At 45.5% G+C, this 16,238-nt stretch overlaps 1 protein-coding gene across 3 annotated transcripts in view; it reads right to left on the bottom strand.

Annotated features, from left to right (window-relative positions):
• Window positions 1–1,581: 1,581 nt before the first annotated feature.
• pcdh10b (protocadherin 10b) overlaps window positions 1,582–16,238 on the bottom strand; it is a 21,197-nt gene continuing 6,540 nt past the window's right edge. For 2 of the 3 annotated variants that reach the window (XM_034544007.1, XM_034544006.1), the window contains exons 4-5: window positions 6,858–7,235; window positions 1,582–3,492 (exon numbers count right to left, since the gene is read on the bottom strand). In XM_034544007.1, the coding sequence (XP_034399898.1) occupies window positions 3,473–3,492; window positions 6,858–7,235 (398 nt within the window). In that variant the 3' untranslated portion in view covers window positions 1,582–3,472. The remainder of the gene's footprint in view (window positions 3,493–6,857; window positions 7,236–16,238) is intronic. The other variant, XM_034544008.1, reaches the window with a different exon arrangement.

A 16,238-nucleotide genomic window follows, 5' to 3' on the forward strand; every position in this document is an offset into this window, starting at 1 on the left:
ATGTTTTCTTTATTGGTAATTCAACATACACGGAACATATTGAGGTCATGTTCGCCCCCCTGCGATCGCATGTTTTTAGGGGATGGTAATCACACGTGTTCATTTCACGGCCGGATTAGCGCGCCGGGAGGCTTTAACCGCGCGGCTCAATCAATACAGGAAGTGGGGCTTTCTTTTGCGACCGCGTACCTCGGAAACCTGCTGCTGCACAGGAAGGAGCCCAATGAAATAGCCGTTCTGAAAAAGGTTTACGGCCTCCGACAAAGCCGGGGCTGGAATAAAGGTCGGCCACATGTTTGTCTCCGTGGTAACTGATGCAGAACAGCACAATGTCATCTTCCCAAAACTGATCCGTGGTGTACAAGAGGATTAGGGCCAGGCAATAAGGAGGTGTGTGAGGGGGGGGGGGGGGGGGGGGAGGGGTCTCACCCTGACACTCGGCTGGAGTTGTGCACGGGAACTGACTGCTATCGACCAAGCTGCACACATTCCTCCGGTACCAGAGGGACTGTGAAACGCACCACTACAGCTTTTTCCACATGACAGTTTTTCCGAGTAGAAGTTTCCAAGGACGGAGGACGGAGGACAGAGGACGGAGGACGGAGGATGTCGAATGCGCTACAGAATGGAAAGCCCTCCGTGTATAATGTGTTAATTGGGATATTAGGCCATACGAATAAAATTGAATTGGATTGGTGAAACAAAAGAAGCATGACCTCGTGGTTTAAGAAAAACAAGGTTTCTCATTATGCTGAGATGCTGAGGAGTTTTCAAACTAAGCATTGCGTGTCGAGGTCAGAGAGGCTCCGGTAACAAGGGACCGGAGAGTAAGCGTTGGGCCCAGCTGACACCTTTAAATACCTGACAACTTCATCACGTTAATGAGAAATTATTTCAAACATAAACGTGTCGCCCTTGAGCCGCCACAGTATAACAAATGCTGCTTCCACGTTAATGCGCCACTTTCACTTTTCTGTTTAAATGTTGAATCAGAACTTTTACTTACTTTACATCTTTCACCGCCACTAGTTTTTATTATTATTTTATTATTTTTATTATTAATATGTTTTATGGGCGGCGGATGCTTTGTCTGTAGAATTTGGATTAGGATGAAATCAAAATACAAATTAACACGTCATTTCCACTGCTGCAAGTCATATTTTTCAGAATGTCCCCCTAAATATACATATATAAAAATATATCTTCATAATAATGTCCTCACAATGGAACCTGAATCCTATTTCTGAAACGTGAATATTGTATTTAAATTGAAAACAGTTCACAACCTGAGCTAGTGGCCAACTCTCTCCATTAAAGCACGCAGTGTGTATCGTACTACGCCTCATGTGCAGGTCCAGGTCCAGGAGCCCAGCAGCCTGGGCCCGAGCTGGCTGCTCATCTGTTCAAACACAGCTTTATATACACCATCACACAGTTCGGTAATAATGCCAGATCTGTCTTTGGGATTATGCTTCGATTTCCCTGACGAATGAAAAGAAAAGATGTGAATGAACGAAAAGAACCCGACTGCACCGACACTATGAAATGGTGTTTTTTTTCTTTTTAAAGCAACTTTATTTATAACACTTAGAAAACGACAAACTCCTTCCTGACTCATTGCGTCCAAAATGGAGTCCCACCTCCGATAGAAGGCTCTTTTCAGTGTGTCCAGTGTTCGATGAGACGGAGCCGGCGGGATGTTATCGACGGAACGAGCGCCGCGTCACTTTGAATGTTGCCGCTGCAAGGGATTGTGGGACGCCATTATCTCCTGTCCCTTCACGAAGGATGGTCCAGTGTATCCTATGCTGAAGGAGATAAGGCGGGGAGCTTGGAAGCGCCCTTCCTCAGCATTTAGAGGATTCCACCGGCTCTTATCACGTCTGACACTTCCATTCTTCCGGGTCATTTCACTCAGTGAGGACGCTTCCTGAGCAAAAAAATAAAAATAAAATAAAAAAAAGACTATTTGACCGCAGCCGTACTTTCTCTGGTACAACCAGGACAGGCGTCAACAATAAAAGCACATAAGACCCCCACCTTTATGACCACCTCTTTTCAGTTTATCGTCGGCATATCGGTGTGTTTGTGTTCGTAATGTGTGAGAAAGGAAATGTGCGTCTCCTCCATTCCACCGCTTGCGTTTAGCCACGTTTTAGTTCTGTTTCTTTATAAATGGACCCTTTAAAGTTGGTTACAATGACACAGAATTTACCAATCTAAATTATGACTTCCTTTTTTTTTCTTTTTTTTTTATAGACATGGTCTTTATCAATATCCAAAAGTGGAGAAAGAGGAACAAAATAAATCATGAAGTTAATGTCAAACAATGATAACTTGAGTTTAACATCGGCTAAGGCTGTTCTGTCTCTCTTTGTGTGTCTCGCTGGGGGAAAAAAAACCAAAAGCCTTCTTCAGGGGCACAAAAGTCAGACCTCTGAATCAGAACGTGGAACCCAGCAAACGGATAGCACGCCTTCAGAACAAGTAGATATAGATAGATTTATATTTATATATATATATAGAGAGAGAGAGAGTTTAATATTCAGCTCCAAACTTTAAAAGAGTACAGTAAACACTTCTCACACATGATAGAAAACTACTCGACGTCTCAGAAGGTGCAGGTCAAACAAAAGCCCGAGCCTGCGATGTGTGATGGACCCCGAGCGAAAGGAACAGAACCGTGAACACAACTCGTCAAACAAAAACATATCCAGCCCACAATCGTCTTACAAATGTCCGAAGTAGAATAGAGACACCTTGACCGCACAAACAGAATAGAAAAATCTAAAACAGTGGTATTGCATTTTGAAATGCACAAAGGTTCTCCTGTACAATTTTGGCGTCTCTCTGCGAGTACAAACGCCTAAAGGGCTCAGTGGCGGGTTTCTTCTGGTTTCGTTTTTCGGTTTCTCTGGGTGGCTCTGGTTCTGATTTTGTCTCTCAGTACACATACGTGGTCTTCATCTGTTGGGTTTTTTTGTTCTCCTCAAAAGAAGTACCCGTCAGTACTGTAAACAGGCACTCGCAGATTGGAAAAGGGTCGGAGAGGTCGGGGTCCGGTTTGATCTCCCTTCCTCCGCCTCTGTTAGCTTCTCAGTCCCGCTGAGACAATGGGGTCCTCCCGGTAAGGCTTATCCGTCTACCTGCCTGCACCCATCCATCACCCCCCCCCCCCAACCGTCTCCTAATCCTGAGAGTAGGGAGGGAGGGGGGCCCTCCAAAGCCCGGCAAAACTCCAAGGAAATTCCAGAGAGGGGGTCGGTTCCTCCTTCTAAGCGTGGTGTTGTGTGTGTTTTCTATAAATTCTCGCTGGGTGAGGAGGGATGAGGGCGGGGAGGGCGAATGGGTTGGAAACGTGATGCTCTTTCTTATATATATATATATATAATTTTATATATATGTAGCCTCGGTCGTCGGGGGAGTGGTTGTGCAAAGTCACGCCGTCTCCGGTATGTCCACGCGGAAGGAGCTAGCAAACCCTTTGCCCCGCTGCAAGAAGCACAGAAGAGACGTCTGGTTAGCGGCATTTAAACACAACGGACATGGGAAACATTTGGAGCAACATTCTGGGAGGAAAACGGGACATGTGCTCTGCTATGTTGTGTTGGTGAAATGACCATAACCAGAGGTCCCAGGGAGGGGGGGGGGGGGTGTTAGTCTGAGAGGAATTACAGAGAAGAGAAGGGTTTAAATGGCCCCATTCACACATGATCTCAGCTGGGCCCATTCTCTTCAGCCCTGTGAAATGGCTCATGGATAATGTGTGTGTGACTATGTATGTGAAGTGTATGTAGGGGGGGGGGGAGAGAGGTTGGAAATAGTGACATTGGAGGGTGCGGGGGGGGGGGGCAACCAAAAAAATGGGATGCTCAGTCTCAGCCTCTTATTCACACCCCTCCTCTTCACCCTAGCCTCCATGATGGCTATCAGCCCCCCCTGCACCCCTCCCTGACCCGACCCCAGGCCCGGGCCCAGCCGTGCACCTCCAGGACAAAAGAGTCTCTGTGTATCACTGGCTGACTTGATCAGATTAGGGAGCTTCAGCCTCTTGGCATGATCATCCCGTCCCTCCCCTTTCCCTCCCAGCCTTCTCTCTCTGACTGTTGTTCCCTCTATTATCCCCCCTCACCACCCCCACCGCCACCCCCGCCCCCACCCTCATTAGCATGAGGGCCACAGAGATCCACTTTGAGAGGAGATGCGGCGGCGTTGGTGGGAAGCTCGGGGAGCCCTTCACCTTCGAGTGCAGCATCCCCACCGCATAATAAGCACATCCACGTAACCACGGGAACCAGTAGCATCACACCAGCTCAGAAGAGATCACCATTTGAAACTTGTTTGTTGGTTGCTTGATGTTCGGGTTCAGCAGAAGTTTTTTTTCCTTTCCATTTTCTTTCACTGGAACTGTAAATAGCCGGAAAGCTCTCCGCTGAGGTGTGAAGCAGTTTGCAGGTTCACGTCGTCGAGTTGTCTTTCCTTTTTAGATCAAATAGGCTTCGGCGCTAAATAATTGGTGCATTTGACATGCTCTGTTATTTTTACATTCCAGTTATTGTCATTGCTGCAGATAGCTTTTTGTCGCTTCGGTTGTACTTGACTTTATTACATTTTTTAAAGTTATTTACAGTATTTCTTATATAGATATTTCAGATATTTGTGTTCTGTGTGAAAACAAGTTCATATATAAATATATATATAGTTAGTTAGTTAGTTATAAAACTGATGTTTTTCAATAGTTCATAATATATATATAAGTATATAGAGTTATATATATATATAGTTAGTTAGTTATAAAACTGATGTTTTTCAATAGTTCATAATATATATATATATATATATATATATATATATATATATATAACTATATAGAGTTATATATATATAGTTAGTTATATAACTGATGTTTTTCAATAGTTCATAATATATACATATATATAAATATAGTTTTATATATATATATATATATATATATAACTATATCTATATATAATATACATATATAACTATATATATATATATATATATATATATATATATATATATATATATATATATATATATATATATATATATATATATAACTATACATATATAGTTATATATATATATAACTGATGTTTTTCACATAGTTCAATGAATTTCCATGTGAATAAATAAGGTGAAACAACGAGCCCTGGAGCATAAAGGACTGACTAGTTAAACTAATTTCACTCATCGACAGGCTGGTTCCTTATTGGTCCTGCTGAGCCTCATGGGGGCTGTTGGTCCGGTCTCGGAGCCTCTTGTGGGTCCTGTCTCTGAGCCTCTTGTGGGTCCTGTCTCTGAGCCTCTTGTGGGTCCTGTCTCTGAGCCTCTTGTGGGTCCTGTCTCTGAGCCTCTTGTGGGTCCGGTCTCTGAGCCTCTTGTGGGTCCTGTCTCTGAGCCTCTTGTGGGTCCTGTCTCTGAGCCTCTTGTGGGTCCGGTCTCGGAGCCTCTTGTGGGTCCGGTCTCGGAGCCTCTTGTGGGCCCGGTCTCGGAGCCTCTTGTGGGCCCGGTCTCTGAGCCTCTTGTGGGTCCTGTCTCCGAGCCTCTTGTGGGCCCGGTCTCCGAGCCTCTTGTGGGTCCGGTCTCCGAGCCTCTTGTGGGCCCGGTTTCCGAGCCTCTTGTGGGTCCGGTCTCCGAGCCTCTTGTGGGCCCGGTTTCCGAGCCTCTTGTGGGTCCTGTCTCCGAGCCTCTTGTGGGTCCGGTCTCCGAGCCTCTTGTGGGCCCGGTCTCCGAGCCTCTTGTGGTTCCGGTCTCCGAGCCTCTTGTGGGCCCGGTCTCGTGCTCCGTGCTGTCAGCACACGGCGAGCTGCAACACCGCCTCTGGTTCCCAGGAGTACTTGTAATGGGAGCAATTGGATGCTTGCTCAACATAACCGTTTGATCCAGGATTAAACAAACCTTGTTTTTTTTTAAAGCATAGCAAATGAATAAAACATTAATTAAAGGGGGGGAGGGGGGGGGTCATTTTTCTTGCTGTTCCCTAACATCACGCTGTGGTTTTCAATGATGGCGAAAGGGAAGCAGCGGAGCTCTGACAGTCTGATAATTCCAGCTCGCTGTGTCGGAGGATGAGAGTGAGAGGGGCCTCTTCAGGCACCGCTTGACACAATTATAATTAAGCATTATCACTAAATTGCAGTGATTGAGGATGTATCTCTTTGTGGCCTTTGAATGGGAGTTTAGAAACAGTCATTCCTTGGGAGAAGAACGTTTTGGTTTTTCTTTTTCTTTCTTTTTTTCTCCTCCTTGAATATCTAAAAGTGGCTTTTGATCCGCGGCTCCGACACAAAGGCGTCTGCCGCAGCGTCGAGCTCACCGCCTGTCGCTCTTCTTCACTGATTGAAAGCAGAAGACGTTGCATTGTGGGGGCTTTGTGGGAGAGTCGTGCATACGGCAGACCTTCTTCTTTCTCTTTTTTCTCCCATAACGAGCTCCCTTAATGCTAACATCTCCACCCACATCAAAGCTGCCTTATAGATCATAATTGCTTTTGGCATGTTTCATTTAGGAGGACCCACAGGCCAATCAGCAGTGTGTGTGTGCGTGTGTGTGTGTGTGCGTGAATTGAAACGGTAGGTGAGGTAAGAGAGATTAGAGAGATGGGAGATAATGGAGATGCCTGAGATAGCGGAAGAGTTAGTGACAGGAGGGAGAACAGGAGTCAGGCCTGAAATGAATTTCCTCGCTTCCTTCCTCCAGCCAATCCAGAGGGGGTGAAATTAAATTTGGAATCGCTTTTCTTTTTTCATTTTTTTACTTCACCTAACTCGAACAGCGGTTCAGAGAAGCGGGGCGGGGCGCTGAGGCCGCAGCGAAGCAACAATACTCACTCAAATAAGCCGGCTTATAAGGCGCTCGGGAAATGGGCGGAAATGCATCCGACTCTTCCCTCTCTAGGGGGCTCTGCTGGCGGCTGAGGTGATGGCTTTTGAGGAGGTGGTGCTGGTGGTTTTGGTGGAGGTGGAGGTGGAGGTGTTGGTGACTGACAGGCGTCTCCTTGCCAAAGGTGGTGAATGACCTGTCGGCCGTTTGCTCGGGGGGTTCAAATACCTCTGTGTCCGGGACCGAGTCCATGCCGGGCACGTGCAGGTTGCTGCGGTAGTCCGGGCCCTGGCGGCCATCGGAGGCCACGAAGCTGGGCATCCAGCAGCGGTCGGAGTGGCCCAGGGCCTTGCACTCCTCCGTGCAGTTAGAGAAGAGATCGGCGCCTGGAGGAGAAAGGAGAGGAGAGGGGAGAGGGAGGAGGGGGGAGAGGGGGGAGGGAGGAGGAGAAGAAGAAGAAAAGGAACGGGAGAGGTGTTTAGCGTTTCTTCAACAAGCAAGACAAAACAGGAACCGTGAGACCCGTGGACGCGCACGCACACACACACGCGCGCACACACACACGTGCACACACACACGCACACACACACACACGTGCGCACACACTCACACACGCGCACACACGTGCACACACACACATACGTGCGCACACACACACACACGTGCACACACACACACACACATACGTGCGCACACACACACACACGTGCACACACACACACACACACACGCACAAGCCCACAGACGGCACCCGGCATATTTCCGCGAGTCTTCCACAATATGTATTTATGCATATTGCTCATGTCATATTCCGGTGTCACCGTCGTTAGGATCAAAGACCTTCGGCTCCTCGGGGAGAGTAGAGAGAGAGGAGAGATTCTTCTCCCAGGGTTTACGTCCAAGACAGAAATAACAACCCCACAAAGCAGCTCGAGCCGGTGGGACTCGTCCACGTAATCATTGGCAAAGGTTACAAAAAAAATAAAAGTGCATTTGCATAACGTGCAAGAATGCATCCCCCCGAGAACCAGCTAAAAGAACCTTTGCAGGGTGGACAGAGCGGTCGGTCTGGAGCAGAACTGCTGGACAACATCTAGAATGTTTGATGCTTTTCTGACATAAATAAATAGTCTGGATCCCTGTAGACCAGCTGCTATAATCAAAGAACAAAGGGATCTGTTAATATGGATCATCAGTGATCATCCATCAGTATCTGCAGCAGAGTAACATGAGCAGGGATCTCTAAAGGTTCAGTTTGCTCCTTTTTCTCTCTTGTTCTGATCCAAGGAGTGGTCCGTGTGTGTGTGCGTGTGTGCGTGTGTGTGCGTGTGTGTGTGTGCGTGTGTGTGCGTGCGTGTGCGTGTGTGTGTGTGTGTGTGTGTGTGTGCAGTATCAGCCCTGGCTCTGCTCCCAGTCTTGGCCGCATCATCCCGTCTACGACCGTGGAAGCCGCGTTCTCTGAGGCCTCAGCAGTGGTTTTATACTGGGGGTCTGGGGGTCTGGGAGGGGGGGGGGACCACTCTGGGCCTGTCTGTCTGCCGTTGGGGTTGTGTTAACCCCTTGTAACCTGCTCTCTCGACTAAACGCAGCGCTGGAAAAACCAGGAAAGGTCGTTTCCTCTCTTTCTATGACGGTTAAAGGGGGAATCAATAATGAGCTAATTATTATAAAACTAGTTATTAACTAATGAAACACACCATGTATTGTGCACGTAGGCAGCAGTATTAGTGAATACAATGTGGATGCTGTTTGTATTATTGGGATGAAAATGAGCTCTTAGCTCTATGTACAGTATGTGTGTGTATAATGCATCGGTATTGAAATTAATGTTTATCATATACGTGATCCCTGTCAAATAAACTTGTAAATAGCTGCCAATTTATTTTCTTTTTGTCAGTTGATCAATAGTCTCTTCCTTCAGCTCTCCTCGTACATTGTCCTCATGTTCTGAGTGCAAAGCACCTCCAATGTGTTCCGTGCATTAGTAAATGTATTAGCGTGAACTTTCACTGTTGAAGGTGACAACAAGCGGAGACATTAATGGTCACACGCTGTCACGTCTGTACGCCAAAGGGATGTGTGTGTGTGTGTGTGTGTGTGTGTGTGTCTGGGCATTAGATTAGCCCAACCACAAACTCAATAGTATTGGGTTACCCAGCCCGCCCCCTGTCCCTGTCCCGGGCCCTGAGCCCCGCCCCCTTCACAAACCCCATTGTCCTCCATGAAAGGCCTTACTGCAGGTACTCTGCTGCAAACTAGCTTGAGCGTGTTCACTTTCATGTGGAGTAGAGTTGGCGAGGCTTTTCTTCTTCTCCTTTTTTAACTTTTTCTTTTAATAGCTGGAATTCTCCGTGAGAATATCCCCTATTGTCAGAGATAAAACCAGGGGGGGGGGGGGTTAACGGGAACGTGAGCCGCCCGGCACAGCTATTTAGGCCGAGTGTAAGCCTTCAGCCAAACTGTGTTTCATTGCCCCATATGTTTTTCTTTTTGCCGTCGGGCTCAGATCCCGTGTTTGCATGTATTTTGAAATCCAAATCCGCTTGTTGTGTGTGTGTGTGTGTGTGTGTGTGTGTGTGTGTCTGAATCACTGTTTGGGGATCCAATCTGAACTGTCCAGCTCGGAGATCTGCTACTAATCCCTCTGAAAACAGGCCGATTAGACCGAGGTCTGCTGCTGGCCGAGTGAGCAGGGAGTGTGTGTGTGTGTGTGTGTGTGTGCGTGCGTGTGCGTGTGTGTGTGTCTGTGGCGGTCAGCAAAGGGGGAATTTGCTTTGTTAGTAAGCGGATTAATTTGGCTTGCCGTCACTAACAGCTTGGAAAAGTGCCCAGTCTCCTAACGACAGGGTTTCTTATTAAATATTAACCGACGTGCCATAAATAACACCGGGACATTACGTTTTAATACGGCCTCTTGAATGGGAGGAGAGGACCCGCACTGTGTCGGAGCACCTGCACGTGCAGGGGAGCGCTGCATTGTGGGTACCGATATCGGCGACAAAGAGGCCGATCTCTTGAATCCGATGTGTCCACTCTACGAACAGCGTGAACTGGAAGCTTTAAATAAATACATCATTTAAATAAAGGGTTCATTCTGAAGATCTTTCACCACGTTGCTGCTGTACCATGTTTTATTTTACTCATAGACAGCATTTACATTTTTAAATGAAACAATGTGTGTCCCAAACAGACTCTATTCTTATTTATTATCTATTACACGTCTTTGTTTTTAAGAGACGATGACTGAATAAAATGTTGAAAGATCATTTACAAACATTTATGATATTTGGTAAATGAATTGCTCCCTTGACTAAAGTAAAAAAAGCCAATATTCATCTTATTATTTGAATCCCTGGTATGGGGTCGGTGCTCCAGTGGACCCCCAGAGCCCAGCTGTCAGAGCCTCATCAGAGCTTCCCTCATCGCGGGCAGCAAGTGGAAGCAGGACACAGAGCGCCGCTTCTAGTACAAAATGGATGCTGTGTGGATTCTCAAAATGGGAACGGGAAATGTGGCATTTAGGCTGTCAGAGACTCTCTCTCTCTCTCTCTCTCTATCATACACACACACGCACAGGGAGAGAGAGACAGAGAGAGACAGAGAGAGAGAGAGAGACATTTCAGTCACCAGATTAAGACATCTTGATATTTCTTGACATTTTGGAAAAATTAGATGTTCCCCTGGTACATTACGACTATTGAATCAGGAGAATAAAAACATACCAGCTGTAAAATCAAACCCCTCACGACACACGCACACACACACGCACACACACACACACACACACACACACACACACAGCCTGAGCCGTGCTTGACATGTGAATGCAGGCGGTGGGTTAGGCCCTTATCTCTCCAACAGAGCAAACAGTCGCCGTGGGTTCTGGCGCTCCGTCCGTGGTCAACGCCCGGCGCTGAGCCCAAAAACAAGCAGAGGGGTCTCAGACTAGAGGCGGGGCGCCGGCTTCACGGAGTGCGCTGACCCCCGTTACTTCCAGCGCCTCATCTCCTCTTAGCATTCGGCACGGCGCTCGCACGGGGCCAACGCAAAGTCTCCATAATAACCTTCATTTGGTAATTGGTATGCAGAGGTCTGAAAAATGAATTACTGATCAGCGAGCTGTTACCACGGTGATAACATGAACCCGCGGGGCCTAAGGAGGAATTCATCATGGCAGCGTGGGGGGGGGGGTGGGGGGGGTAGAAAAGTGGATAAGCGCCTCGACTCAATCTTCTCCAAGTGCGTGACATTGGCTTTATTGATAATATGTACTTTACACATGGAGCGGGGCTGGAAATGGGCCCCCCGAGGGCCCGTAGAAGTGGTCCTTGAGGGTCCAGCAGCAAATCGGGGGCCACTTTTTTTAATTCCACAAGCAAATGCGCCCATCGCAGAATTTAAAGAACAGCCTTCAACTCACAAAGTGCACCCCAGCAATGCTCCCCGTTACGGGGGCCTGAAGGCTGCAGCGGGGAGGTGGAGGTCACAGGTCATAGGTCACAGGTCACAGGTGTCACGGTCCACATGCCCTGGTCAAAAACCTCCAAACTACTTTTGAGCTTGATTGTGATCAAATATATAATATAATAATAGAATACTGCTACTGCTTCAGCCTCAGAGTATCTTGTGTAAAAACACAATAGCAACTTTTCCAACGCCGTGTTCAATTATTTGAACAACAGGGTTTTTCATTCCACTGGACAGAGCAGGTTTCCTCCATGATGAAGAGAATAAACTGATGAACCTCTTCAATTACAAATCTGCTTCTATGTTATGACTGCATGTTGTGTTATTTGTCAAAGAACATCCGATATAATGCATCTACATAACCTCTCCCTGCTTCTTAGCACAGTCAATGACATCAAACAGTGCATATAGATACATATACGTATATATATATATAAACAGAAATCTGCTAGATATGAGATAGTTTGAGTGAAAATATGTGCTCATTAGAGGAACAATTCTGTAAGAGGACGTGCATGAAAGGATAGATGTATTCATAATACTTTCTTTGGCATATATATCACATAATGCATGCATACATTTCCATCTTACATCCATGCATTCTTTAGGCTATGAAATCAGTGCGTCTGAAAGTGAACATGCATGGACACGAGTCAAAATATATGTAAGTGATGAAATATGAATGTATGTATGTGTATATGTATGTAAGAGCCCCTGAATAAGTGAGAAGAGCGGGTCATCACCCAACCGCGAGGTTGGCGGTTCGACTCCCGTCTCCTCCTGTGTGGATGTTTGGCAGGGAGGTCGTACATTTACATTTATGTACCTGTATGCAGGTTTTTATTTATTTTTGTTGCAATTGTTAAAACACAACAACTTGTGGCACAATTACCAAAACTAATAACTCCAGAATCAATGATCTGCACCCAGAATGCACCTGTGAAAACACCTGTTACCAATCATTTTGATGTGGACAACAACGGAGTCAATGTAATTACAAAATCCTGTCTTGTGTTTACAGTATAATACAGTTATATACTATGTTCATATTGTCTCCTTGCAGCAGCCTTGTACTTTGAATTGTCTCACAGCGTCTGGTTGGTCTAGGCAGTCATGTGACATTAGTCTGCTGTTATCCAAACCTACTTTTATTTTTACTAATGGACCGTATATTTCATTACTTTGTGTCTGATCTCTCCTTATTTGTCTCTAGCAGGTCCCTTAACTCAGCTGCTGACGTTGTTAGGCTTTAACTTCATGGATGTGAACCCAGGACACAAGGGGCGGGCCCAGATGCCTTATATGGTGCTATTGGGGCGTTCATTATGCAAATGCTCAGTTCTCATGAAGAATACTGGACATCCAGAAGCCAGGAGCGTGCGCAGAATGGTTACGAGCCCACCGTACAAAAGAAAAAGAAAGAAAAGGTCGAGATAAGAATAGCAGAAAGTTCTGTATGTAGGAAGGAAGATGCCAAATACTCCAGGTGATGCCGTTTCTTAAGCACATCAGTGTGCAGCTAGCAGGTGAGGTATACTAGAGTATAGAGATTTGAGATAGTTTGAGGATATCTTTTGGGTTTTTTCTTCGGGTGCCAGGTTTAGACAAAGAGGGCCCTGGTTTCAGAAATGTGTTTTAGCCGTTGCAACCAAACCGAACTGTAAACTCTCTGGCTCTGTGTTCACGTGGTCTTCTAAAGGAAGCACACTGTGCACACGTACAGGGCCACAGTGTGCTTCTCACGCCTAAAACAGGCCTCACATCATCATCATCATCATCATCATCATCATCATCATCATCATCATCATCATCGTCCTCGTGGCTGTCACCCCACACATACCTGCACACGGCACTGTGCAATGACACTTAATGTGCAGTAATTGTTCAGTTGAGTCCTGCTTTTGACCTTTACTGCAAATCCTCCCCTTATCGCTCTCCCTCTCTCTCCATCTCTCTCTCCCTCTCTCTCACTCTCTAGCACACAGTGAAAAGCCTGGATAATAATCTCGGCATCAGTGTTGAGTCCATGTTCCGAATCTATGTGTTATGTGTATGTGTGTGTGTGTGTGTGTGTGTGTGTGTGTGTTTTATCCCGGTCTTAACAGCAGATTTCTTTCGGAGTCTTTAAATGCGTCCTTGAAGCATAATAAAAGCTGTTGGCAACACAAGGCAGCCAGTGGCAGGAACGGGAACACAAAGGGCTGCGTCGACAGTCTGGTCATAACCCACCCCAACGGAACAGCAAGGGCCATGAGGGCCAACTGCACCCGATTGTTCCAGCACACCGATCCCGTCAGCGTGTAACGCTCATGCTTTAATTTAATGTACAGCCCAAGATGGAGAAAAGAAACACAATACGCTCCCCTAAATCGGATTAAATGGACACAGAAAGCAAACGCCTCAGCAGAAAAATAACAGATTGCGTTTGTCTCCCTGACGCCGTCCCGCTAGAGGCCGAGAGAGAGGACATGGACCTGGTGTTTACTGAACATTAGCATCTATCAAACATGGCCGCAGCTGCATGTGCACACGGGGAGGAAGAGCCTGCGTTCTCTCCGTCAGCACCGTGGGAGGCTAAGCCGCGATATCAATTATCCTAATCAAACAAAGACTTAATGCACAGCAAATAATCTGTTTAAAGGCACTGAGCCCAGCTGATAACTCGCCGACAAAGTAACTGTCTCCCATCGCCACGCCAAGGGTAATCAAAGTCAGCAGTGAAGTGCTGCCGGGCTTGGACACGGCACCCAGATTCCGGGGTGGGGCCTGAGTCAGGAGGAAGCGCTCCGAATGGGACGCCAAGCAGCTGGCTTCTTATTTTGATTCTTTTATCACCTTTGATCAGACACTTCCCCGAAAGAGCTCGTTAACGTATACGGCTGCAGGAGTTTATGTAAAACACGTTGTTTATATGCTGGAGTTTATGTAAAACACGTTGTTTACATGCTGGAGTTTATGTAAAACACGTTGTTTACATGCTGGAGTTTATGTAAAACACGTTGTTTACATGCTGGAGTTTATGTAAAACACGTTGTTTATATGCTGGAGTTTAGGTAAAACACGTTGTTTACATGCTGGAGTTTATGTAAAACACGTTGTTTACATGCTGGAATTTAGGTAAAACATGTTGTTTATATGCTGGAGTTTATGTAAAACACGTTGTTTACATGCTGGAGTTTATGTAAAACACGTTGTTTATATGCTGGAGTTTATGTAAAACACGTTGTTTACATGCTGGAGTTTAGGTAAAACACGTTGTTTACATGCTGGAGTTTATGTAAAACACGTTGTTTACATGCAGGAGTTTAGGTAAAACACGTTGTTTATATGCTGGAGTTTATGTAAAACACGTTGTTTACATGCTGGAGTTTAGGTAAAACACGTTGTTTACATGCTGGAGTTTATGTAAAACACGTTGTTTACATGCTGGAATTTAGGTAAAACATGTTGTTTATATGCTGGAGTTTATGTAAAACACGTTGTTTACATGCTGGAGTTTAGGTAAAACATGTTGTTTATATGCTGGAGTTTATGTAAAACATGTTGTTTACATGCTGGAGTTTAGGTAAAACATGTTGTTTATATGCTGGAGTTTAGGTAAAACATGTTGTTTACATGCTAGAATTTAGGTAAAATACATTGTTTACATGCTGGAGTTTAGGTAAAACACATTGTTTATATGCTGGAGTTTATGTAAAACACGTTGTCTATATGCTGGAGTTTATGTAAAACACGTTGTTTACATGCTGGAGTTTATGTAAAACACGTTGTTTACATGCTGGAGTTTAGGTAAAACATGTTGTTTACATGCTCGAGTTTAGGTAAAACATGTTGTTTACATGCTAGAGTTTAGGTAAACCATGTTTACATGCTCGAGTTTAGGTAAAACACGTTGTTTACATGCTAGAATTTAGGTAAAACACGTTGTTTACATGCTAGAATTTAGGTAAAACACGTTTACATGCTAGAATTTAGGTAAAACATGTTGTTTACATGCTCGAGTTTAGGTAAAACACGTTGTTTACATGCTAGAATTGAGGTAAAACACGTTGTTTACATGCTGGAGTTTAGGTAAAACATGTTGTTTACGTGCTAGAATTTAGGTAAAACATGTTGTTTACATGCTCGAGTTTAGGTAAAACACGTTGTTTACATGTTGGAGTTTAGGTAAAACATGTTGTTTACATGCTCGAGTTTAGGTAAAACACATTGTTTACATGCTAGAATTTAGGTAAAACACATTGTTTACATGCTCGAGTTTAGGTAAAACACGTTGTTTACATGCTGGAGTTTAGGTAAAACAATGTATTATAAATCCAATGTGCAGATTTATGTTCTGCAAACATATGCAAATGAGTCCATATTTAACAAGATAATGCCTCATTTGCATTTTCAAACATAACATTCCTGACATCTTGTAGTACAGAAAAATAACTGTAAGTAATCAACCGGACAGGTTTCATGGCGCCATCTTTTACTTCCTGACTGAGGAGGAGGACCTCTGTGGAGGTCCTGGTTCAGGCCCGCGGGGCTTTCTGTGGTCGAGATGTGTATCAGACTGTTGAGTGGGACCCATATGTGGTCAGATTATAAATTCTGTTTCAGAGCTGCACTTCCTGGAGCCCCATGCCCGCAGGGGCCACTGTATGTGGCCATGTGACTAATTGATGGATATACATCCCGATAAGGAAAAAGGACTTAAGGCAACTCCCTCGTGCTGAGGGGGTATCAATTCAGTGTATAGAGGTAGAGGTCTGGATCCAGCCTGAACCCTTTTGGTGCTTACATGGTGCCGGGCTCTGACATCGCCTCACTTGTTAACTAAACTGAGCAGCAGACCACGAGGGACTGGATTCAGGCCCACGGGTCTGGTGACTGTACGGCTGGATGTGATTGGACAACATCCCACCTTTGTTTCTGTG

This window comes from Cyclopterus lumpus, chromosome 10 (genome assembly GCF_009769545.1).
Source record: "Cyclopterus lumpus isolate fCycLum1 chromosome 10, fCycLum1.pri, whole genome shotgun sequence".
Classification (NCBI taxonomy): Eukaryota; Metazoa; Chordata; class Actinopteri; order Perciformes; family Cyclopteridae; genus Cyclopterus; species Cyclopterus lumpus.